Raw genomic sequence first — 27591 nt, forward strand, 5'->3', positions numbered from 1 at the left:
GGGCGGGATCGCGGCGCAGGAAGCAGCGCAGGGATCGCTGACGCTGACTTCGCGATCCTGCTGCGGGCTGCTTCACAGGTGGTGCAGGAAGGTCAGTGGGGCGAGCGGTCCTTCGGGGGTGGCGGGGGACTGAACGGCAAGGCCGGGAACACCCCCTTAGGGCTGGCACCCGGGGCGGACCGCCCCCCCCCCCCCCCCCCTTGGTACGCCACTGCACAGAGCTATTTTGAAAAATTCCAAAAGCTGAAGTGCTGCCAGCTCATCTTTAGTCTGAATAGTGCTAGGTGAATGAAAACACATTTTCATGATTATTTTATGTTGCTATAGCAAATAAAGTCACTTCAATTTCTTGGTTTAATGTTATGATCAAAAGGCTCAACTTTTGGGGGGCACGTGATGCCGGGAGAGTGATCGGACGTGCCTCTGTGTAGCTCCGGGCCGCGCGCACATTTCCTGCTAAAACTCACTGCTTTTCTTTGACCGCCGGTCCCGTTCTACAAGCGACATCGCTCCTGCTTGATCGGCCGAGATCTTTTCCTCCTTTTCACGTGCAGCGGGACGTGTTGATGGCCGCTAAACCCGCACGAACCGCGCGGGACAAAACGAGGGGAACGGACGCCAAAATGGCGGACGGACACGAGGCGCCGGTTTTTACCTTGGAGGCAGCAGCAGTTCAGGAGCTGACCAGATCCCTCACACTGGTCATGGAGGATAAGCTGGCCACCATCCACACCTTCATGGAGGGCATCAAGGAAGGCCTTGACTCCCAGGCTGGGCGGCTGCAGAGAGCTGAAGACCGCATTGCTCAGCAGGAGGACGCTGTGGCTAACCATGAAGAGCGGCTGCGAACACTGGAATCTACAAATAAAACTTTATTGGACCGCCTCGAAGATCAGGAGAACAGAAGCCGACGTAACAATCTCCGATTTGTGGGGGTCCCTAACTCTGTTCGCGATGTGGATCTGAGATGTTGGCTGGAGGAATGGCTGCCAAAGGCTGTTGGCCTACCTGACACACCGGCGCCGTTCTTTATTGAGCGTGCCCACAGGCTGGGAGCACGGCGAGAGGATGACATCAGGCCACGACCGGTCATTGCAAGGTTCCACAACTACGCTGTGAAGGAAAGGGTGCTTGCTGCCTACCGTCGTGACAAAAATATGACCTTGCAATTTGAGGGGCAAAAGATTCTTCTCTTCCAAGATTTCTCCCCTCAGGTTTCATCTAAACGCCGGGCCATGGCGCCTTACTGCGGCGAGCTCTTCAAGCGCAACATCCGCTTTGCCCTCTTGTACCCAGCTAGGGCTCGAGTATCTTATAACAACACCATCACTTTCTATGATACTCCGGAGGCGTTGGAGGGCTTCATCAAATCTCTTCCTGCGATGGCACGCGGGGACCGGGGGGTCTCTTGATCTGTGAGGGACTCCTTCTTTTCCTGACCCCCAGACTGCCCCCATGTGCCTTGTTCTCTTGTTCCATGTTGGGCGAGCGGTCTGGCGGGGAGCTGCTGATGTTGATGCTGGTATGTAGACCCCTCACTTTGCACTGGTGTGCCAGGGGCGTCTCTTTTGAAAATACTACGCTGAGGCTGCCAACTCCTGCATGTTCCCGGCATGGGGTGACCCTGCAGCTGAGCCTGGACATCTGTGTCCTATTGGGGACCACCTCTGGGTAACGCTCGGCCCTTCATCTAATGCTCGGGCGCGGCTGCCTGTTACACTGGGCTCCCTGTTTTTTCAGTCTTGCTCGCACTGTGGTGCAAATGTTTCTGCTGTATCTACCCAATGGTACCTGTGCCCCATATTTGCCTTATGGAATTTATCAGCCTTAGTTGCTTTCCTCTGATTAGAATGTACTTCCTCATGTAAATAACAGAATAACAAAAAACACTTTTTCTTTTTAGGAGGCCTGAGTGTCTGATATCTCGCTCCCATCTGTCCTTTATATATATATATACTCATATTTATTTTTATTCTTATTTTGTTGTTGCCACTCTCTGGGTCTGGTCCGCCTTATCTCTTATCTCTGCAAGGGCCCTGGTCGTGATGTAACAGCCCTTATCTTGCATTGCCGCGGCCCGGGGCTACCTGCTGGTTTCAGCCATAAAAGTTGGGGATTAGCGAGGATCTTCCTCGCTGTGATGTATATTGGGTGGGTTGGGAGGGGAGGGAGATTGAGTGTTTGGGTGCTTGTGGATTGCACGGTTTGTATGTTTCTTTGGGGAGGGTTGTGAGGAGGGGGGAGGGACGAATGAGAATGACTGGGGGAGTGTGTATGTGTATGGCTCGGGTATGTATGAGGGGTATGTATGATGGATGGCTTAGCCTGAGCAGGTTAACTTGGTATTTCGGGAGCGGGTGGAGGCATTGGCTGGGACGGCCTCCACAGCTCGTCCTATGGTTTTTCACTGTTTTTTATATGCATTTCTGTAAGTTCCATGGTACAACTGCATGTTAAATCACTGAATGTGGATGGAATTCATTCACCCATTAAGCGTACAAAAATCCTAGCATACCTTAAGCGTGAACACACTGACATTGCATTCTTACAGGAGACTCATCTGAGCTCTGGGGAGCACGGGAAGCTGCGCAGGGGCTGGGTGGGCCAGGTACACGCGGCCCCATTTACTTCTCGTAAATGCGGAGTAGCTATTCTTATCCACAAGAACATACCCTTCCACGTCCACAGCCAAATCGATGATCCCAATGGGAGATTTCTAATTTTGGTGGGTGAACTCTGGGGCAAACCTTTAATCTTATGCAATATTTACGCCCCTAATACTTACACCCATGCTTTCTTCACCTCAGTGGTGGGTCATTTGGCACCTCTCATGCCCCAACCGACCATCATGGGGGGTGACTTCAATTTTGTTGCTAATCCTCAATGGGATCGTAGACCGGCCAGACCGGTACCGAGGGGCCACTTCTCTAGGGGTATACACTTCCTCATTAAAGAACTGGGATTGTTGGACACCTGGCGCACACTACACCCCACTGAATTTGATTTTTCTTTCTACTCGCACCCTCACAAGTCTCACTCGCGCATCGACTATTTCCTAATCTCCGCCTCTCTATTTTCGACCCTATCGGCCTCGACGATCATGCCACCTCTTGTATCTGATCATGCTATGCTCAGCCTTGACTTACATTTCGGGACACAGGTTGAGGGACGTATTTGGCGGATGTCTCCTTTCCTATACAAAGACGCGGAATTCCGTGAATTCTTTCATAAACGATGGGAGGAGTTCCATAACACTAACTCGCCTTCAGACGTGGACCCCGTTGTCTACTGGGAGGCGGCTAAAGCGGTCCTGCGTGGCCATATACTGGCATACGCGGCGTCCATGAATAAAAAACGAGACGGGGAACTCTTGGCTCTGTCGAGGGACCTCGCCAGCTTTCGTTCTCTCCATATCTCTCGCTTGGACGATGTCTCCAGACAGGCTATGCATGACGTTAAGCAAAAAATTAATCTCCTGTTGGACCAAAGAGCTAACCGTAACATCTATTGTTATAAATACAAACTTCACCGCTGGGGGGATAAAACGGGGAGATTGTTAGCTAACCTGGTGCGCCCACACAGAACCCGCCACACCATTACCTCCATTACAGATAAAGGGGGCGTTACACATGTTACTCACTCAGCCGTCACAGACCAATTCGTACGCTTTTACACAGACCTCTACTCCGCGCAACCTTATGACAAACCTGCTAGTGATTGTTTCTTCCAGGGCCTCTGTCTACCAACCTTGACGGACGCACAATGCCAAGCCCTTAACGGTCCCATCTTAGGAGAAGAACTACAGACTGCTATCAAAAGGCTCAGGCTGGCCAAAACTCCAGGCCCAGACGGCTTTGGCCCTGAATTCTATAAATTGTTGGACCCCCCGGCACTAGCTTCTCTTCAACAATACTTTATGGGACTGCGGAGCGTCCTACCTCCTGGAAATTCGCATAACAGGGCACATGTGATTCTTCTTCCTAAGCCCGGACGCCCAATGGATGCTTTGGGGTCGTACCGTCCCATCTCCCTGCTTAACCAGGACGTAAAACTCTTGGCTAGCATCTTGGCGGCGCGCCTTAATAAATTCTTACCAGCGCTCATTCATGAAGATCAGGTTGGTTTTGTGCCTGGTAGGCATGCGTCCATGAATCTCCTACGGGTCCTTGCTGTGTTACAACAACCACGTACCGCTTCCGACAGGGCCCTTATCACTAGTTTGGATGTAGAAAAAGCGTTCGACATGGTCTCTTGGCCCCATCTCTTTCAGACACTGGGTAGATTTGGGATTCAGGGAGACTTCATGGCCTGGCTGTCAGCTCTGTATCATTGTCCCACGTCCCAACTCCTGGTAAATGGAGGACTCTCCCAACCATTTTCTCTGGGACGGGGTACTCGCCAGGGTTGCCCACTCTCACCCCTCCTTTTCCTCCTCTCGCTGGAACCTCTGGCGGCGCGTATTCGCCAAGATGCGAAGTTGGAGGGTTTAGGGGTGGGCTCTAATGAATTTCGCATAAGTATGTTCGCGGACGACATGCTCTTATATGTCAACCATGCTGACCGGACGATGCCCGCCCTGATGTCCATCTTCCAGGCGTATGGAGTCTTTTCTGGTTTGAAGATTAATTTTGAGAAAACGGAGGCTCTAATTTTAGGGGGCTCCCGGATGGAGCCGTGGTGTCAGAATCTTGGAGTAGGTATTGCACCTGGAAAGCTGAAATACTTGGGTATTATGCTTTTTCAGGATCCACGCAAATTGTACGAGGCTAACATATCCGCTACTATTGGAAAGATCAAAACCTTATGCCTTAAATGGCAGTCGCTGCCTCTTTCGCTTATGGGGCGTGTAGCCTTGGTTAAAATGGTGATGTTCCCGAAACTACTTTACCCACTACAAACTATACCCGTCTGGGTGACCCGTGCGGATGAGAGAGTCTACCAGTCTACTATTAGCTCTTTTGTGTGGAGGGGGAGGAAAGCACGTATTAATGTCGTTAAACTGTCCCAGAGTCGAGAGCGTGGGGGCCTGGGCTTACCATCCCTTCGCTTATACAATGTGGCCGCGCTCCTTCGCTGGATTCATGAGCAACTAGTTTCTTCACGCCGCTATTCCCCTGACTCTTTACTAGAGGACTGTTGTTTACCGTGGACCTTTTCCTCCTTTCTTCATGGAACAGGGAGGGGAGGTGCGCGACCCTGCTCAGCCGCTTTACCATTCCTCCTTCCATTCAGACGGGCATGGCGTTGGTGGCGATCTCTTCAGGGTAGGTCGCCCACTGTATCGCCCTTTCTTTCTCTCTTTGGGAATCCTAGTTTTGCGTCTGGGGTGGGGGGCCTGGCGGGATTGAGGGATAGAACCGCACGTACTACGACTGTGGGGGATGTCTTAGCCCTGGGCGGGGGGGAATTCCCTTCCTTTGCACAAATGCGGAAAGCATGGCACCTACCTCCAGCACACATGTACACTTATTTGCAAATTCATCACTATTTTCACTCCTGGGCTCGTGCGCATGGGGATGCCTGGAGAGGTGGCCCCTTGGACTTAGTTTTCCTTACCACCCCTACTGCTTCGAACAAAATTTCCACGTGGTATAAGGCGGGGAGGGACCATCTAGGAGAGGGATGCCTACGTATTGTGGGGGGAGAGTGGTCCACAGAGCTTGGTATGCAGGTGACGGGTGACGATCTTAGGCATCTATTTCAAACCTTGTACCTATATGTGAAGGCATCCGGCCTGCAGGAAACCCAATACAAAATATTACATAGGTACTACCTCACTAGGGCTAGAGGCCATCACATGGGCTTGTGGGGTACTGACATATGCACTAAATGTACGTCTCATAGGGGTGATTATGTTCATTCCTTTTTCACATGCCCCAAACTACTTTTTTGGAGTCAGGTACAGCTCCATTTGGCGACCGTCTTGCAGCGTGCTGTACCGTGGAACCCACCCGCCCTGTTATTGGGAGATATCACAGATTTTACCCACCATGGACTTGAGTTTTCGGCCCACAAATACATTCTCCACGCGATCCTCGTGGGCAAACAACTCGTCCTACAGTCCTGGGCTGCCGCAGAGGTTCCGACCTATTGTATGTGGACAGCGAGGATGCAACTTCAAGCACGATTTGAATTGGACACTTATGAATCCCGCCTCCAGCCCCACTGGAAGCAATATTGCTTCCTTTGGAGGGAATCTTTGGCTCGGATTGCTTAGCTTTTCGATGGATAGAGTGCTTAAGTATTTCTGTATTGCATTTCTGTACTGCATGACCCTATATATTCCATCCTAGTCCCTCTCGACTCCTACTTTTGTGTCTCATATTTCTGTACCTCCTTACAATGCACTGTCATGTTTTTATCATGTACTCCTCTCTCGAACAGGGTGCAGCAGGTTCACGTCTGTTTCATTGCATCTTATTGTTATGTAATAATCGAATGTCATTCCATTCTTGCTCGGGCGGCTAGGGCCCATCTGAATACTTTGCTGAAGTATAAGAGTGCGTATGTGGGGTTGATTGTGGTTCGCTTGGAGTTGTGCGTGTTTGAATGTGGTATGCTTGCTGTGCGTTTGTGGAGGATCGTTTGGGGATCCTGATGCTGTCATAGGTTAATTACTGAGAAACTGTGAACGAGGAATGCTGAACGGTTCACTGTTTTTCTTTCTCTCCACTGTTTACTACTTCACGGTGTGCCGGGCAATTCTTTTGCATTATCTCCCAAGAGCATATTCTGTTCCTGCACATGTTTATGACCTGCTCTTACTTACATTGTTTGTTTGTGTGGGTGAGCTTACTGACCTTACGGGTTGTGTCTTCGCTCCCCAGGTACATTGTTAAGTACTGTTGTATTTATGCATTGATTTCTCGATGTACCAATGTTTCTCGGTGTACCACTGTTGTTTGTGGATGTTCATGCGTTTCTTGTTTAATAAAAATGATATTTAAAAAAAAAAAAAAGGCTCAACTTTTTTCCTGTCTCTGCTCCTAATGGTTTAGTTGTGATTAGTTTAGTTTGGGGCTCTTTAAACCACTTCAAGCGCTTATGGAGAATTCTATACTGTATATGGTGCCTGGACTAAATTTTTGGCATGAAAAAGTCATTTGACATATGCAATGTGCAAAATTGAGGCAGAAACGGCATGAATACACACATACTGGTTTAGAGAATAGTACCTGTTTCTATAAGGATCTGCAAAAAGGGTGTGTGCATGGGTAGGTCAGGGGCGTTCCCTTAAAATGCACAGAGTGTTATAGAATAGTGCAGTTCTATACTCAATTTGCAAGCCAGGATTTACACCAAATTTCAATTGATTCGACTTTTTAGGCACAGATCCTGGAATACTGTGCAGCACCAGTTCTGGCACTTAATTTATAGTCCCACAAAAAGAGTGCACAAGCCTATAGAACTGGGACCAGAACTTCTTTATTGACACTGTCAGTGTTTCGGCCAACGGCCTGCATCAAGGGTCTTTTAAAATTATCTGGCGCTTGATACTTTTCTCAAACAAGTTGTCCCAATAGGAAATGATACCAGTATTCACATCTGGTGTTCGTCTAGATTCAGTTGATTTGACTTTTTGGGAATACTGTGCAGCACCAGTTGTTTTGGCACTTAATTTTCAGTACCATTTACTGAATCCAACCCATAATGCATGGGAACTGCTAGCACAGAACTTTGTTAAAGGACGCTGTAGTATTTTTGCAGTACACATAACTGCATGCTAATTGTTTTCGTGTTAGGGGGCATATTATGGGTAGTGGGCATGGAAGGCATTTTGGACTCAGCACACTGCAAATATTGCATGCTAATTGGCACTTTTGCAGTTATCTTGGGCCACTTACTATACTCTAAGTAGAAGGTACTAAGGCCCTGATTCTCTAAAGGATGCTTAAAGTTAGGCACCTAGATATGCCTAAATCAATTTTTATTTAAAGGCAGTTTCAAAATCCAATATTTCCTGGTCCAAGCATTCACCTTGCTCCTCAACAAGCAACGATAATTGGCAATTAACCCATAATTGATGTTAATTGCACAATTGGATTGTAGACACCTACCACTTTGAGGTAAGCACCTAGTCCAAGGTACCTACCACAAAGTAGGCATAGTTAGGGGGTGGATCGTGGGCATGTTTGTCATGTAGGTGCTTGTTTTGGACTTAGGTTTACTCATTTAAGCCCAGAAAAACCTAGCATAGATAGGGTGAACCTAAGGTTAGGATGCTACTGACACCTAAGCCCACTTTAGGTGCCATTAAACGTGACTCTATAAAGTATGCAGTGGTGTAGTAAAGAGGGGTGGGGTGGTCCACCCCAGGTGCTGACTTGGAGGGGGCGCCGGCACCAATCATCCTTTCTGCCCCTTCCACTACCTTGCGTGCGCCCCCTTTCCCTTCTCATGTACATTTTTAACATTCCCGGCATGAGTAGCAACCCCAACCTGCTGCTCGCACCAACGTCGGATCTTCCTCTAACTTCACTTCTTCGTCAGGGGTCCAAAATGTAGAGGTGCATCAACGTAGAGAACCTGAATAAAACAACTGTGCGTAAAAGGACAGACGACGTGAACATCCAATGAGGGCTGCTGCTCGTGAGCGCGCAGTCACCATCTTTTGATGTACCTCTACATTGTGGACCCCTGACGAAGGAGTGTTTTTCGAAACACGGACCGTGTTGGGCCCCATGTAATCATACAAGAGGACCATTTGTTTGGAATGCTACATTGCATCGTTTGGAATAAAGATTAGACTTTTATACCCTTGTCCATCAGCTCTGCAGTATCCTTTGTTTTGTTGTTTGACTTTTCTACTGCAGATTGCTTGGATTGCTTGTTTCTATATGTATTATATCGCCATTACAGAAGCTTATGTAAACTGCTCTGAACTGACTCCCCAGCCATTAGTAGTGGTATAGAAGCTTTCAATAAACAATAATCTAAGTATACAGTTACTCAAGGGAATTCTAGTCCTTCCTAATAATTGATGATATAAAGGGGTTACTTTGGCTGCTTCCCTCAGCCACACTTTTAGTTCTATATTTTCCACCAGATTCTAGATATGGTGCCTAAAATTGTGTAAGCATAGGCCAATGTAGGTGCACAAGTTAATTCATTAATTAATCAGCACCAATCATTGGCAGTTAACATGTCATTACTGATGCTAATTGGGACTAATTAAACGTTATGGGGGTAATAATCAAAAAAATAAAAGTGTCCTAAATGGCTACTTGGACGATCAAAAAGCCTGATCGTCCAAGTACCCATAACCAAAGCTGGTTTTTAGACGTATCTAAAAACAGCTTAGGCCTTTCCCCTGCCTCTAGATGCACAAAGAGAAAAGAGGTGTGTTTAGAGGAGGGGAAAGGGCGGGCAGTGTGCGGGAGGTGGGCCGACCTACACCTAGGCGTACAACAGGTATAACCAAAACAGTTACAGGTTGCCTAGTCGGCACTTAGACCTTTTTGACTTAGACGTAGTCAAACCAGGTCTAAGTGCCGAAAAAGGGGCCGCTGGCGCGATCAGTTCAGCGGCCCGGCAACTGACCTACCGCAACCATCGTGGCAGGAGAGATGCCTCATCTCCCCTACCGCGATGCCATCACTCCTCTACCCGAACTGCCACGACCTGCAGCAGGAGAGATGCCCTATCTCTCCTGCCGCGGGTCGCGGCAGTTCCGGTAGAGGAGTGATGGCATCACTGTAGGGGAGATGAGGCATCTCTCCTGCCGCAATGGTTGCGGTAGGTCGGTTACCGAGCCGCTGAACTGATACCACTACTGTTTTTAGATGCATCTCTCCTGCCGTGATGCATCACCCCCCCACATACATACAACATCGGGGCAAGAGGGAGCCCAAGCACTCTTGCCCGCGGCAGCCTAACCCCCCCCAATGTCATTGGGGCAAGAGGGAGCCCAAGCCCTCTTGCCCCATGGCGATCGTGCCACCTCCCGCCGAGAATGAGCAGACCAGGAGGGAGCCGAAGCCCTCCTGGCCCCGGCGACCACCCCCCCGACCCGGGTTGGGCCATGTGCCTAAGGCCCCCAGGCCTATTCTGATTGGCCCAGGTACCTTAGGCCCCACCTGTAGGCGGGGCTTTGGGGCAGCTGGGCCAATCCGGCCCCATTCTGCTGTGGGCTGCCTGCCGGACAGACGGATTTGGCACCCATCTATCTGGCCAATGTTAAAGAGGTACGGGGAAGGGGGGTAGGGGTGGGGGGTCATGGAGTTGGCTGGGGGGGGTGATCGGGGGTTCTGGGGGTGGACGTTGGGGGGAGGGGGTTCGTCGAGGGCAGTAGGGCCTGGGATCCCTCCTGCCCTTAATGTAGTGGGGGGTGGGGGTAGGGGGTCGCCGGGGCCAGGAGGGCTTCGGCTCCCTCCTGGCCTGCTCGTTCTCAGCGGAGGGGGGGGCACAATCGCCTTGGGGCAAGAGGGCTTGGGCTCCCTCTTGCCCCGAGGTTGTTGGTGGGGTCGCGACTGCCACGGGGCAAGAGGGCTTGGGCTCCCTCTTGCCCCGATATCGGCGGGGAGTCGGCGGGGCAAGAGGGCTTGGGCTCCCTCTTGCCCCGATGTCGTCGGGGGGGAGGGTTGGCAGTTTGACATGGCAGGAGGGCTTGGGCACCCTCCTGCCTGGATTGTTGTGTGTGGGGGGGGGTGTTTTTGACAGACACCGGTTACAGAATCCAGCTTTTAGGCGAAGGACTGGCTCCTCCTTCGCCTAAATGCCCTTCTGTTGGACGTTTGGGGCTTAGGCATTTTTTTGTTTCATTATGGCTAAAAAATGTAGACGTGGTGTGGGTGTACTTTTAGACGTAGTGGTGTTTGGGCGTTTAGGCAGAGGAAGGCCATAATCAAAACAAGGATGTTTGGTTTGGTTATGGACACTTTCCCTGCTTCTGCGTTGAACATTTAAGGACTTAGGCCAAAATGGGACTTAGACGTTTTTTTTATTATGCCCCTCTAAGTGCACAACTCGCAAAGCGCAGTTCTATAAGTTGGGTACACTTGATAAAATCACACTTAGCTCAGCCTAAGTGGCCTTAGGAGTTGACAGGCCTTATTTATACTAAGGTTTTCTTGTCCTAAATGAGTGCGCCTAAGTTAAGCACCTACCAAGTACCTAAGTCCAAAACAGGCGCCTACATGAAAACCACCCCCACAATCTGCCCTTAACCATGCCTGCTTTCTGGTAGGGGCATTGGATTAGTCACATACTTTAAAGTGGTAGGTGCCTACCAAGTTAGGCAAGTACTATCCAATTAAGTGCAATTTACATCAATTACAAAGTGCTAATTCTTAATTATTGGCACCGATTAAGCCTTTCAATTAAGTTAGGCACCTAGATTGGCTACGTGCGTCAATCTAGGCACCTAACTTTAGGCGTCCTTTATAGAATCTGGGCCTAACTGCCAAAGACTGAAAGAAACCCAGAACTAAAATGCATTACAATAATTACTTTCTGTTTGGTTTGGGCTATTATACATCACATCTGTTGTCTTTGTAGGAACCCCGACATCTGCAGTTTTTCAGTGAACTTAACAACAGCGACATTTATATATTATTAGCTGGCAAAAAGATGTATGGTGCACCAACAAACTATGGATTCTGTTTTAAGGTATGCTGAGATGAACAGTGATCAATATAGTAAATATAATACATACTGTACTCTCCTTACAGTTTCATCAGTCGGCAGGAAAGGTAATTTTTTAAATAGTTTTTTATTTTTATTTTTTGCAAAATAGTGCTTTACATATGGAAAGAGATTTTTTTTTTAAATTACTTTCTATATATGTAGAGAAAAGTATATAAGTAGGAACCAATTTTATAACAGGAAAGCAATATGATAAAACCAAAAAGATGCCTACTTTAACCCCCTCTTTTACTAAGGTGCGCTAACCAATTAGAGCGTGCTAATCAAATTAGCATGCACAAAACGCTAACGCCTCTATAGACTAACATGCACGCGTTAGCGTTTAGCATGCGCTAAATCGATTAGCGCGCGCTAATCAGTTAGCGCACCTTAGAAAAAGAGGGCCTAAATCTATTTTACTAAGGCAATATACTGTAGGTATATCAACGTTAGAATGTTGGATTGAAGTAAGTTGTTTATGACTGGTTATTTTTGTTTTATTATTTATTTATTTTTTCTGCTCTGTTATTGTATTTTATGCTTGTGAATAATTTTGAATGGCCTATTTGGATCAGGAAAATGGTTTATAAGGGCACGTAAATAAAATCAATAAGATTTCAGCGCTACTATCCAGACAGTGGTGCAGAAAATCATGAAACAGACCTGCCAACAACCTGCCAGCGAACTAGTGTAGATATCTGGATAAGGGTATATAAATATAGAACCCTTTATATATGGTTTTACCAACAAAGACATCCTCCAAAATAATTAGTATGGTGCTCATTTTCATGGGCAGTTATAGAATTTTAAATCTGTATACTTTCAAATAGGAGAATTTTAGTAGCTTTTATTTCAACAGGTATTATCTTCAAGATATGACTTAATGCTAAAAAATGTGCTGTGGCCTTCTAGCCTAACAAAACAGGAGAAACAAAGGACCTGAAACTGCTCTGTGCTGAGGATGAAAAGAGTAGGACCTGCTGGGTGACAGCAGTTCGACTATTTAAGGTAATATCTATTCTGAGATCCTTTTCTCTTATTTATGTGTAACAATATTTCTAATCAAGATTAATCCCTTTTCTCTGAACTGTTTTATAAAATTACCCTCAAATAGAACAATTTGACTACTATACTATGGGGCTCATTTTCAAAAAAAGAAATACACCCAAAAAGTGGCATAAAGGGGCAGATGGACATTTTTCTCGCCAAATGCTTCCAATTCCCTATTTTTGAAACCCAATTTGCTGTTTATTTTGTAGTGCTAGAGGGTGTTTGTGGGTGGAGAGTAGAGACTCCTAACATTAATTAGTATGTGGTTAGCGTGTTAGCCCTTAACACCTACTAGTTAAGGGCTCACGTGCTAATGCCCATGCACTAATGCAGTGTCTCACAAACTTTTTCAAGCTGGGGCACACTAAACCTAGTGCCCCCGGCTCGAAGCACCCGGAAGTGCTCTGGTGTCGGTGTGCCGACATCACCTGCATGCGTGCCGTCAGCGCGTCAATGTCAGCACATGTGCAAAGGCCCTTCAAACGGGCCGAGAGAAGGACCTGCGCTGGAGAGAAGGGCAGGCAGAGAGAGGTGGTGCCGGCGTCGGGAGATTGTTTGCAGGACGTGCCTCTCTTCACGTGCCTCTCTTCACAACGGCACCGACACCTCTCCTCTTCCCCAGTGTACCTCGGCACACCTGAAATCTCAGGAGGCACACAGTTTGCGATATACTGAACCGATGGGAAGATTAGTGCGTGCCATAATTGCAAAAATGGAAAATGTGAGCATTTTATAGCCATGCTAATTATGACCTCAGCACATGGGAAACCCCCATGCTAAACATAGCACAGGCCACATTTAGTGTGGTTTGGGTAAAAGGCCCCTTAATCTGCCCAGTGGTTGAGCTGGTCTTTCATACAGTTCTAAATTGCGCCCCAACCCTACACCTCCAACTACATTTGATGAAAGTCTATGCAAAATGCCACAGTACTCATATTTTATTTGCATTTGGAGCAGTCAGTTTTTGTAATCAGAAGTGATTTTGAATATTATTCGTTCTTGAATTCGTTCTTGACATTTTATTTTATTTTTTCCCTTAAATTTACAAATTTGATTGTGAGGGGGGGAGGAGAGGGTAAATTTATTATTACATATTGTATAAGGTATTGATTATATGATAAGAAAGGGTGGGAAAGGTGGGAGATAAGAGCATATTATTTGTACCATTGATGATTATTAAGTGTTATATTTATTGTTAATTTGTTTGGATATATTGTTACACTTATTGTAAATTTGAAAACGAATAAAGAATTAATAATAAAAAAAAGAATATACTGAATACAAAGGAAGAACTATGCTAAAGAATGGAAAAATATACTCTTTGAATAAGACCCTATATCCAGTCTGAAATGAAAAGAAAGGGAGTTCATTTCTTTTTCTATAGACTACATTCAACATTCTCTGTTTTTCCCAGGTATGCTTCACAGCAGTAATGAACCCAATTGCACGTTGCTAAAGAAATATGAGTTGATTTAATGGAAAATTCATTATCAGTTGTATTAAAAACAGAATTGTTCACTGAGTAGGTTTTCTAGAGGTAGAACACAGGGAAAGAACACAGGAAAATCCTGAATGGGAACTATGAAAAATAACAAACATTTTCACTAGAGGGCAACATAGGGCTGCTAAAATATTTCCAGGCATTATATTGCACCATTTCATATTGCTATGTTTTCAGATTTGATCAAATTAGGACTTAACATGGGAAAAGCTGTTGGGTTATTTTGTCCTACAAAGAGAAATTGGCATGGTACTGAATTAAATCTTTTTTGTTGTTTTGTTTTTTAGCATGGGATGCAGTTGTATCAGAATTATATGGAATTGCAAAACAGATATATTTCTGGCGCTCTCTCACCTATGGTATCACCTATGGTATGTTGTATTTCCTTAGATATTAGTTAACAATCTACTATGTTTTAAATATATATATATATTTTAAACTTTATTTCGTTTTTAATGCCAACAAAAAGTGCAATACAATTTACATACAAATAATAATAATAATCATCAAATAAGCACTTATAAACAATCAGAATCTATACAAAAAATAAAATTCTCTCCCCCATCCAACATTACCATCAGGAATAATACCAAAACAAAAGATATACCCCCCTCCCGCTCCCACCCACCCCCTGGATGTGTGGGTGCAAAACAACAGAAAATAAAGATAAAGGGCAACTATAACAAATCTACAAAAGACGTCAATGGACCCCAAACCAATTTGAATATATTAAATATATATTTAAAATAAAGCATTTCATTAGGCATTTTTATCCTATTTTCATGAGTGAGCAAGAATGATAAAATGAAATAGGGAACGGGACAGTACAGAACTATAAACCTGCCCTGGGTAACTCACCCACTGGGGCCCCTCTACCCTGCCTTCTTCACTACTGCCAATGAGAAAACACAGTGAGTTGGGAGCAAATTTTGCACCTGTCTATATATTTGCATCTTGTGTGACCACATCACTTGCACGGTCTTTGGTACAGTGCTGACAGGCAAGATCTCCTCCATGTTCATTGACAGGCTTTTACCGTAATCCCTTATGAATCCTCAAGGTCACTGAGATCTTCTAAACTACATCTCCTAAGTATTCCTTCTATCAGACAGCTATTTTATGATACAACACGAAAAGCCATTTACTCAGTAGTTGTATCCACATTTTGGAATGCCCTTCCCCTAACAATCCGGCAAGAAACTAATTTAAACAATTTTAAAATCAATCTGAAAACTTTTCTTTTCAAAGATGCTTATGAGATTTACAATCAGTAAGGGGTGGGGGGAAGAGAGAAAAATGCGAAGACATTTCCTGTTCCTGACATTTCCTCTCCCCATCGTTTTTTCCTGCACCCTTTCCTTTTTTTTCCCCAATATTGCACCCTTACCCCTTTTTTCTTTTGTTTCTAAACTAAACCTTAAATTTATATACCGCATCATCTCCAGGGATGTTGTGGAGCTCGGCACGGTTTACAAGAACTTAAAATATAGGAAGAATATAGGGAAAAAAAAGGTTTACATGAACTTATATAAAAGAGAAGAGTAAGGGGGGATAGAATTACATTTTAGTGAAAAGCCAGGTTTTCAGTTGCTTGCGGAATAATTGAAGGGAGCCCAGGTTCCGCAGCGGAGTAGTAAGGTCGTTCCAAAGACCTGTGATTCTGAAGAGAAGGGATTTTCCCAGTTTGCCTGTATAGCGAATACCGGAAGGATAATTTCAACCTTTGGGTGGGTCTGGTAGAGTCAGGACTCGAGGAGTGTCCTAATTGTCAGTATTGGTTTGTTTGTCTATCCCCCAGGTTTTTAATTAATTTTTAATTTGTAAAGTTGTAAACCGATTTGGTATGTAAAAGCAATATATCAAGTCAGAATAAACTTGAAACTTTGAGGGTCTTGACTTCTAATTAGATCTTATGATGTGATGGTAAAAAAAAACTTTATAGATGATAGATAGATAGATATGATAAAGTTATACATGTATGGATAAACTTATGAGAACTGACAGAGAGAGGTAGCTGCAGATGCCGCCCCCCCCTAAAAAAAACCCCTCTTGGCTAATCCTAATAGTATCATAGAAACTGGGGATTTCACGAAAGGATTTAGGATTGCAAGTCCAAGAATTCTACAAGGAAAAAAAATTAACATGGGTTCCAGAATATTTGTACCAGAAATATGGTACAAAAAAAATCTAAGTTCGAGGAGGGGGAGACTATAGGCCACTCATGGATTTCTGACATTCTCATCCTGATGCATTTTGAACCTGTAGCACTGATTTCAACTGTTAGAATTGCTGTCTAAAGTCACCCTTCCAAGGGGCAGAATAGTTATTCCTGAAAAGCAGAAGCTTCTGAACCAAAAGTTATGGTTTGAGGTTAGATCATGCCCTAGAGCACAGGTGTCAAAGTCGGTCCTCGAGGGCCGGAATCCAGTCGGGTTTTCAGGATTTCCCCAATGAATATGCATGAGATCTATGTGCATGCACTGCTTTCAATGCATATTCATTGGGGAAATCCTGAAAACCCGACTGGATTACGGCCCTCGAGGAGGGACTTTGACACCCCTGCCCTAGAGCTATTAACAACACTAGAATAAACCCTTAAATTATAGTTTAATCTTCTCTTTTTGGGTTAGAAATTATATGAAACAACTTTTAAAAAATGACATTCACAGCATAAACAAACAGTGCTGCAAGTCATCAGGTAACCAGGCTGGAACCAAGAGGCTACATCTCACTAGAATCAAGCAAAGTTTGTTTCCAGAAGATGGGTAGTAGGGTGTCAGGTCAAAAGCGCGCCGGGACAAAGGCGCGCCCAGACAATTGAGCGCAGCGCGCGCCGTTCTAAATTACTATTTTTAGTGCTCCGATGGGGGTGTGTGGGGGGAACCCCCCCACTTTACTTAATAGACATCGCGCCGTGTTGTGGGGGCGTTGTGGGGGGGGTACTGAAAACTTCACTTTTTCCCTGTTTTTAGGGAAAAAGTTCAGTTTACAGTAAAATGTGGAGGGTTACAACCCCCCAAACCCCCCATAACGCCGGCGTGATGTCTAATAAGTAAACTGGGGGGGTTCCCCAACAAAACCCCCCGTCGGGGCCCCTAAAAACTGTAATTTAGAGCGGAGCGGCGGCGCACGCTGCGCTCAATTGTCGGCGCACGCTTTTGTCTTTCGCGCTGTTGTCTATGAACCGGGTATTAGCTAGGTATTGTCTAGCAAGGTTGAATGTTTTGATAGTGGGTTTGCTGACTTTTGTGACTGCTTGGATTGTTGTACCCCTGGGGAGGTGAGATAGAGATGGTAGCTAATGGGTTCTGGATTGGGTATGGTCTTGTGTATTAGGATGTACTATGGTGTCCAAAATTAAGATCATAATTGGGTACACAGTTATAATACAGGGCCAGTTGTGCATGTAACACAATTAACTAATAGGCACTAAGGCTAAGGTTACCAGATGTCTGGCAAAACCCGGACATGTTCTCTTTTTAGAGGACTGTCCAGGCTCCTGGACGGACTTCCCAAAACCCAGCATTTGAATGGATTTTGGAATGCCCCAACAAGCTCTGGCCGCATCTGGAGGGTATCTGAGCAAATGCGGATGACGTCACACACATCCGCGCATGCTCAAGGCACTCTAGACATGGCTGGAGCTTGTCCAGAAGAAGAGAGGAGGCTTTGTGTGGGGCGGGACTTGGGGCAGAATGGGGTGGAGCTGGAAGCAGACTGGGGTGAGGTCATGTGTCCAGGGTTTCCCGGAGAAAAATGTTAACCCTAACTAAGGCCCCCTTTTATCAAGCTGTGTTAGGGTTTTTTATTGCAGGATGCTGCGGCAACAGTTCCAACGTTCATAGAATTTGTTTGAGCATCGGAACTATTATTGCAGTGGCCCGCAATATAAAACTCTAATGCAGCTTGATAAAAGGGGGCCTTAATTGACAAATGCCAATAATTGGTATTAATAATCACTAATTGGCACTAATTTGCATACATAAGACACATGACCCTGTTTTGTATACAGCGTATCTAACTTCTCTCGTGCACAGATGCAATGGGGTTGTTAACATGGGAGAGACCTGGGCATTTCAGGGGCATACTGAGTATTCAACTTAAATAGTACATTTGGGGGTCCTTTTACGAAGGCGCACTAGCGATTTTACCGCATGCACCTGATTAGCGTGTGCTATAGCGTGCGCTAGCCGACAAACTACTGCCTGCTCAAAAGGAGGCGGTAACGGCTAGCGCGCATGGCATTTTAGCGCACGCTATTCTGCATGTTAAGGCTCTAGCGCGCCTTTGTAAAAGGACCCCTTGATCTTGTAGAACACGAGAAACTGCTCAATTGTTTAGATGCAATTTGTATTTCTGGTGAAGTACTCCAATGGTTTTGAGGCTTCCTACAAATTCATACCTATCAAGTTCGATAGTTGAGAAATGTAAAGTATTGCATGTTGGAAACAGAAACCCGAGGTACAACTATACGATGGGAGGGATATTATTGAATGAGAGCAACCAAGAAAGGGACTTGGGGGTAATGGTGGACATGACAATGAAGCCGACGGCACAGTGCGCAACAGCCGCTAAGAAAGCAAATAGAATGCTAGGCATAATCAAGAAGGGTATTACAACAAGGACAAAAGAAGTTATCCTGCCATTGTATCGGGCGATGGTGCGCCCGCATCTGGAATACTGCGTCCAATATTGGTCTCCGTACCTTAGGAAGGATATGGCGTTACTCGAGAGGGTTCAGAGGAGAGCGACACGCTTGATAAAAGGGATGGAAAACCTCTCATACGCTGAGAGATTGGAGAAACTGGGTCTCTTTTCCCTGGAGAAGAGGAGACTTAGAGGGGATATGATAGAGACTTATAAGATCATGAAGGGCATAGAGAGAGTAGAGAAGGACAGATTCTTCAAACTTTCAAAAAATAAAAGAACAAGAGGACACTTGGAAAAGTTGAAAGGGGACAGATTTAAAACGAATGCTAGGAAGTTCTTCTTTACCCAACGAGTGGTGGACACCTGGAATGCGCTTCCAGAGGGAGTAATAGGGCAGAGTACAGTACAGGGGTTTAAGAAAGGATTGGACAATTTCCTGCTGGAAAAGGGGATAGAGGGGTATAAATAGAGGATTACTGCACAGGTCCTGGACCTGTTGGGCCGCCGCGTGAGCGGACTGCTGGGCATGATGGACCTCAGGTCTGACCCAGCAGAGGCATTGCTTATGTTCTTATGTTCTTATGATACACTTTCTAGTAAGTGGAGTAATCTATGTAGTGTCCCTTATGGTTCTCCTCTTTCCCCATTGCTTTTTTAATATATATCTAGATTAACAACCTTGGGAATACAACTTTATAATTATGTGGATGATATAACTATTGTGATTCCAATTTCTTCCCTACCATCCCAATCTATTTATTTATATCCACTGTAATTCTTACTGTTGTACAGTGGATGACAGAGTTCAAGTTGAAATTCAACTCAGATAAAATCCAACTCTTTTTTGCTAGCCCATCTAATAAGATCAATGAGGGGACTTTGAAATTAAACGGAATCTTATATCCTATTAATCCCACCATTAAAATTTTGGGGATTCATTTGGATCAGAATTTGTCAATGGGTACTCAGATAGATGCCTTAGTTCGTAACAGTTTTTTCATGTTGCGGAAGTTACAAACAGTCAAATCCTATTTTGACACTACTTCTTTTGGGCTTTTAGTACAATCTTTGATTCTGAGTATTTTAGATTATTGCAACATAATTTACTTAGCAGGCTATCAAAAAAACCTTAGCAGATTACAGGTTATTCAAAACACGGCTGTTCATTTAATTTTTAATTTGAAGAAGACAGATCAAGTGACACCTTATTAGCGAAAACTTTACTGGCTTCCATTTGCAGCAAGAGTGATATTTAAATTTGGATGCATATGCTATAAGGTGACGCATAATCTAGCACCAGATTATCTTGTAGATCAATTTGTGTTTGTAGATTCTAGACATTCATTATGAAATTTTATACTGTTTTCTTTTCCATCTGTACAAGATTGTTCATATAAAATATATTTTCATAAATTACTGTCTTTTCATAAATTACTGTCCAGGCCACAACATGGGATAAGGAATTTTGTAATCTGATAGCCATCTCATACCAACATTTTAGGAAATTGTTGAAGACTTAGGGCTCCTTTTACTAAGGAGCGCTAGCATTTCTAGCGTACGCAAGAAATTACCATGCACTAAACCGCGCGGTACGCTTCTAGAATAACCCCAGCTCAATGCTGGCAATTTAGTGCGAGCTATTTCGCGTGTTAAGGCCCTAACGCACCTTTGTAAAAGGAACCCTTAATTGTTTAAAAAAATATTTGATAGTTTGATTTTGTATTTTACTGTGTTTGTATAGTTGATTTTTTAAAAATTGTTACACACATTGAACTGCAAGGTTTTGCGATATATAAATAAACGTTTATGTTATGTTTTCAGAGATAAGGAAGCTGGAGAAATGGACAACACTATAATAATGGGTGATTTCAATTACCAAAGAAAAAGCAAAAATTATGCTTGACACAGTAATGATCACTCCACTGACCACTATGTAGTACAATATAGGGTGAGAGAGAAACGCAGTATTTTGCACTAAGCTTAGTGTAAAATCTACGTTTCTCTCTCACTCTATATTGTACTATATAGTGGTCAGTGGAGTGATCATTACTGTGTCAAACATAATTTTTGCTTTTTCTTTGATAATTGAATTATGCTCTATTGATTTCAATTACCCCAACATTGATTGGTTAAATGTTACATCGGGGAGTGCAAAGGAGGTAAAATTCCTAGATGTTATAAATGACTGCTTCTTGGAGTAACTGGTCCAGGAACCAACAAGAGGGGGTGCTATTTTAGATTTGGTCCTTACTGGAATGCAAGACATAGTTGGGTCTGCTGGGAAACAATGATCATAACGTGATCGAATTTGAGCTGATACCAGGAGTAGCATCGCAAAAGAAATCTATTGTAGGGGCGTTTAATTTTTGAAAGGGCGAATGTGATAAAATGAGGAAAATGATTAAAAAGAAGCTAAAAGGATCAGTTGCAACTTTTAGGACTGTAAACCAGGCAAGGATGTTATTAAAAATACCATTGTGGAAGCCCAGAGCAGATGTATTCCATGTATCAGCAAAGGTGTAAAGAAGAGGAAACGAGAGCCATCATGATTAAAAGGTGAAGTGAAAGAGGCTATTAGAGCTAAAAAAAAACCCCACAAAACTTCCTTTAAAGAATGGAAAAAGGATCTGAATGAAGAAAATAAGAAGAAACACAAGCACTGGCATTGATAAAAACAGCTAAGAAAGAAAATGAAGAGAAACTTGCAAAAGAGGCAAAAACTCATAGCAATTTTTTTAGGTTCATCAGAAGCAGAAAACCTATGAGGGGAATATGTGGGACCGTTGGATGATCAAGGAGCAAAAGGGGAGCTCAGGGAGGATAAGGCCATAGCGGAAAGACTGAATGAATTCTTTGCTTCGGTCTTTACGGAAGAAGATGTAAGAGATCTACATGAACTGGAAATTGTTTCCAAGGATGATGATGCTGAGGAACTGAAAGAAATCTTGGTGAATCTTGAAGATGTACTAAGCCAAATCGACAAGTTAAAAAGTGATATATCCCAGTGTACTAAAAAAACTCAAACATGAAATTGCTGACCTGTCACTAAAATCGTCTGTAGTACCTGAAGATTGGAGGGTGGCCAATGTTACATTGATTTTCAAAAAGGGCTCCAGGGGAGATCCAGGAAATTTTAGACCAGTAAGCCTCACTTCAGTACCGGGCAAAATGGTAGAAATGATTATAAAAAATAAAATTGTGGAACACGTAGACAAACATGATTTAATGAGATGGAGCCAGCATAGGTTCAGCCAAGGAGATCTTACCTCACTAATTTGCTTGACTTCTTTGAAGGTGTGTATAAACATGTGGATAAAGGAGAGCCGGTTGATATAGTGTAGCTAGATTTTCAGAAAGCTTTTGATAAAGTTCCTCATTAGAGGCTCCTGAAAAAATTAAAATGTCATGGGACAGGTGGCAAAGTTCAGGTGTGGATTAGGAATTGGTTATCGGATAGAAAACACAGGGTAGGGTTAAATGGTCATTTTTCTCAATCAAGGAAAGTAAACAGTGGAGTGCCGCAGGGTCTGTACTGGGACCTGTGCTATTTAACTTATTTATAAATGATCTGGAAATTGAAACGACGAGTGAGGTGATTAAATTTGCAGATGACACTAAACTGTTCAAAGTTGTTAAAACTCAAGTGGACTGTGAAAAACTGCAGGCAGACCTAAGGAAATTGGAAGATTGGATGTCTAAATGGCAGATGAAATTTAATGTAGACAAATGCATAGTGATGCACATTGGAAAGAATAACCTGAATCACAGTTACCGGATGCTAGGATCCACCTTGAGGGTTAGCGCCCAGGAAAAGGATCTGGGTATCATCATAGACAATAGATGAAACCTTTCGCCCAATGTGTGGCAGCGGCCAAAAAAGCAGACTGGATGCTGGGAATTATTAAAAAAGGGATGGTTAACAAGATTAAGAATGTTATAATGCCCCTGTATTGCTCCATGGTGTGGCCTCATCAGGAGTATTGCATTCAATTCTGGTCTCCTTATCTCAAGAAAGATATAGTGGCACTGGAAAAGGTTCAAAGAAGAGCCAAGAGGGTAAAGAGGATGGAACTCTTCTCGTATGAGGAAAGACTAAAATGGTTAGGGCTCTTCAGCTTTGAAAAGAGATGGCTAAGAGGAGATATGTTTGAAGTTCACAAAACCCTGATTGGAGTAGAATGGGTACAAGTAGATCGATTTTTCACCCCATCAAAAATTACAAAGACTAGCGGACACTCAATGAAGTTACAGGGAAATACTTTTAAAACCAATGGGAGGAAATTTTTTTCACTCAGAGAATAGTTAAGCTCTGGAACGCGTTGCCAGAGGATGTGGTAAGAGCTGATTGAGTAGCTGGTTTTAAGAAAGGTTTGGACAAGTTCCTGAAGGAAAAGTCCAAAGTCTGTTATTAAGACATGGGGGAAGCCTCTGCTTGCCCTGGATCGATAGCATGGAATTTTGCTACTCCTTGGGTTTTGGCCAGGTACTAGTGACCTGGATTGACCACCGTGAGAACGGGCTACTGGGCTTTATGGACCATTGGTCTGACCCAGTAAGGCTATTTTTATGTTCTTATGTTATGCTTTATGGAATAGTTGCATTTACATGCCCAATTGCTTCATTTAGGTGCTACCATTTTTGCCAGAACAGGTTATAAAGATATGTACATCAGGATCCACAAGTTACAGAGAATTTTAGACTGGTATTAATAACACACATGTTAAGGAGAAACTAAGAACACATATGATATAGTGAATCTAAGGTCATACAAGTTAAAGAGAATCTATGGTTTCAGCATGGTTACAGTAGACAGGAAAATAAGTAGTAGTTGACAGTGTCTCAGGTGCCCCATGTTACAGGTACGCCATGTCTTAGTTGGTTATAGTTTGAGACCAGGAGCATGCTGGTTTGTGAATAGTAGTATCTTCACTGCTTTCCGAAGGGTAGGAGATTGTCAATTGTCCTGATGGCAGGCGGGAGTTGCTGGTTTAGGAATGCTGTAAGAGTTTAATTGCTTCTGGGTCTTTTCTAGGTGTAGGTGATTTGCAGGAGGGTTGCCTAAGTTCAAGTTGAGATCGGAGAGGCCGTTAAGACTGGTAGATTGGAAGCTTCCTTGCAAAGGAGTTGGGGGTCATGTTGTGGAGGAGTTTAAAGGCTAGCATTAGTTGTTTAAAGATGGTTCACATGGATAAATTACAGGAGGAATTGAAGGATCAGGAAGGAAAAGTTCAAAATTTGGATCAGAAATTTCAAAGTTTACAAGCTTCTCAGTCTGTTATTTTGCAGGACAGATTACTGTTTACTAGGAAAATGGAAAACTTTGAAAACTATATGAAAATGTTGAATTTAAGAATTCTTAATTTTCCTAAGGTGTTAACAACACCTCCTAAGGAAATGTTCTATAAGTTCTTAAAAGAAATATTTAAATATCCTGAGACCGGACTACCTCCTCTACATAGGATATATTATTTGCCAGCACCAAAACAGAAAACTTCTGGTCCAGAAGTTTCCTCTGAATTTTCTAACCCTTTGAATTTAACAGAAGTCCTTGAAACTTCAGTGGACGAAGTAATCTGTCGTTCTACTCTTGTGGTGGCGTTTGTCTTTCAACAAGACAAAGAGGCACTTCTTAGACTGTTTTTCAGGTTGAAAGAAGTGACCTTTCTGGATAGTAAGATCAGCATGTTTCCAGATGTCTCAAAAGCAACTCAAACTAGACGGAAGAGGTTCCTCAAATTGAAACAGTTTGTAATACAATTGGGGGCTAAATACCAATTGAGATATCCTTGCAAATGTAAGATCCTTTTGGATCAACATTCATATATATTTTTTGAACCCTCACAATTACAATTTTTTCTCGAAGGAAAGGGAATAACAATTTCAAATATCTCTGAAGGCAATGTAGGACTACCCCCAAAGTAAAGTAAGAAGAAGATGTAACTCTACAATTATGGATATTGATATTATACCTTTAAAACCTCTCATAAATGTGAATTGCTTCTCCTCTAGATTGTGGACTGATTAAGAGTGAATTTTGTTTAAATATGAAATGGATATTTATCCAGACATACTTCCTTCTTTAAAACTTATAGAAGTTCTCTCTTTATTTCTTATACAAGCAATGTATATGTATTTGTATAAATAAAATGATAAATAAATACAAAAAAAAAAAAAAAAGATGATTCACATGTGTATTGGAAGCCAATGGGCCTGATTCAGTGCAGGGGAGATGTGGTCGAAAGGGTCAAGGTTCTTTAGCAGTCTTACTGCTGTGTTTTGGACTCTCCGTAGCTGGTATTGCTCCTTGGCTGGTAGATTGGTATATAGACCATTGCAGTAGTCCAAGAGGGATAGTACAAAGGCATACAACATCTGGGTGAAGTAAGTGTCAGAAAAGTAGAAACAGATGATTTTATTTGTCGTAGGTAGTAGGAGTAGGAGTTTAGTGGCCTGTTTTTTTGGCATCAAACTTTTAATGACTTATATAAAATTTACCTCTAGATTTTTTTTAATACATTCAAATAGATTATATGTACATTAATTTGTAGATTTTTGTAAGTGTGATAATGTGGGTAAGTATCTAAGTCTTAGGGCCTGAACAGAGCTTCCATTCCATGCTAAGTAAAAACAAAACATCTTTATTAGTATGTAGGGTTTCAACAGAAACAATAGGGTTGTAGTTAAGATCAACAAAACAGGGAAAACTGTGCTTTTGTGACCAGGATAGTCAAATTTTGCAATTTACCTATTTAAATGTGAAAACGCCAAATTTTCATCTTTTCATTCTTATAAAATCATAAAAAGCAACATATGAATCACAATTAACATGTATTTATATTGAAGTTATAAAATGATAACCTCAGATTTAGAATTGAGTAGTTTTTGAGATTTGCGATTAAATTGTAAGATATGAATCAGCCCCCAGATGCAGTCTCCCATCATGTACTCATTATATTGTCTTTGGTAGCAGTTTCAAAATCCAGTATTTCCTGGTCCAAGCATTCACCTTGCTCCTCAGAGTATGCTCCCATGTTCTCCTTGAATATCTCAAAATGAGCATCAAGGACATGGACTTTGAGAGACATCATATAGCCCATTTTACTAGAATTCTTCACCAGATTCTCAACCAACTCCATATAGTTTTTGGCCTTGTGATTGCCCAGGAAGCCCCAAATCACTGCAAAAAAAGTTGTTTCAAGCATCTTTCTCTTTCCTAGTTAGCTTCTTGGGAAATTCCTTGCATTCCAGGACCTTCTTTATCTGTGATCTGATCAGACATCAGCTTTGATCTTTGCTTCAGACAGATTAGGTACAATGTCTTAAAGGTACTTCAAGGCTGCCAACTCCTTATTGAGCGCTCTGACAAACTGTTTCATTAGGCCCAATTTGATGTGTAGAAGTAGCATCAGCACCTTCCAGGGGTTCACCTGTGGTTCCCATTTGATGTTGCTTCTCCCCACAGAGAACTCAGTACGCTGTGGCCAGTTCCACCTTTAGCAGTGTGCCTTTGTGTCCCTGCTATCCCAAAGGCACAAAGAGCAGGGAACTTGGTAAAACTGCCTGGGAGATCTGTTAGAAATGCCACTATTTTGAAGTCTCTCTAATGATCTCCCAGCTGTACTTATCATACTTCAAGGTGCCTAGTAAGGTCTTGAAGCTTTTGTAATCCTCTTTGAGGTGCAATGACTAAGCCATTGGAAGAGACGGGTACATGATCTCGTTATGGAGCATCACTGCTTTGATGCTCCTGGATGAGCTGTCAATAAAGAGACACCACTTTCTCTGGTTACAGGTGATTCCAATTGTCTCAAACAGACTGGTCACATTGTGGCAGAAGCAGAGCCCATCTTGATGCGTGAAGAAGGTAGAAAAAGCTTGGTGATGCTTCCTCTGATCTGTGACTTGCACACTTTCATCCAACAAGTTCCACTGCTTGAACCTAAATTTTATGTGTGAATCAAAAATGGGAACGTAAAAATGGGTAGCTCATCCATACCGAAATTTAGGCATAGGCAATTGCACCAGGTTTTCCTTGGTGCAAATCGCAACACCTAAATTTAGTCATGGATCTTAGGCATAATTGCTATTCTATAAACCACACCTAACTGTAAGTGCAGTTTATAGAATAGTGCTTCTTTCAGTGCTGATTATTTAGGCCCACAGCTATGTCATGTGTGACTGTGGGCACCTAACATAGTAAATGATGGCAGATAAAGACCTGAACGGTCCATCCAGTCAGCCCATAAGTTATACCCATTAAATTAACTTGTCTCTTCTTTGATATTTCTGGGTTATAGACTGTAAAGTCTTATATTGTCCTAAGTTCCAAATGCTGAAGTTGCTGCCAAGCTAACACCAGCCTATCCAACCATCCCGTTGTTTGCAGGATATCTACTGTAAAGTCGGGCCAATAACATCCTCATATTCAAATTAGTGGAGTTCCCATTGATGCCCACCCCAGCCCATCCTACACCGAATATGCAGTTCTTTAATTTACATATAGTAAATATTTGGTATGCCAATGTCAGGTCTTGCTAGAATTCTATAAAAGAATCTGGGTACTTAGATGTTATAGCACAGGCTCTCACCACACAAAATTGAAGCACATAAAAGACACACAAAGGACACACAAAGGACTTGATTCTAAAAACGGTGCTTGAAGTTAGGTGGTAGTAGGTGCTCTACCACTGCCTAACTTAATTGGTTGATGCTCTAATTAAAAGTCAATTTTTTTAAAAAACCAAAGGTGCCTAAGGGTGCCTCCAAAA

General features: G+C 43.4%; 1 protein-coding gene across 4 annotated transcripts in view; it reads left to right on the forward strand.

Annotated features, from left to right (window-relative positions):
- Positions 1-27591, forward strand: part of GRB14 (growth factor receptor bound protein 14) — a 118200-nt gene that overhangs the window by 55499 nt on the left and 35110 nt on the right. For all 4 annotated transcript variants that reach the window (XM_033945206.1, XM_033945207.1, XM_033945203.1 and 1 more), the window contains 3 exons: positions 11497-11607; positions 12535-12630; positions 14461-14544. In XM_033945206.1, coding sequence (XP_033801097.1) covers positions 11497-11607; positions 12535-12630; positions 14461-14544 — 291 coding nt within the window. The remainder of the gene's footprint in view (positions 1-11496; positions 11608-12534; positions 12631-14460; positions 14545-27591) is intronic.

Source organism: Geotrypetes seraphini, chromosome 5, assembly GCF_902459505.1.
Source record: "Geotrypetes seraphini chromosome 5, aGeoSer1.1, whole genome shotgun sequence".
Taxonomy (NCBI): Eukaryota; Metazoa; Chordata; class Amphibia; order Gymnophiona; family Dermophiidae; genus Geotrypetes; species Geotrypetes seraphini.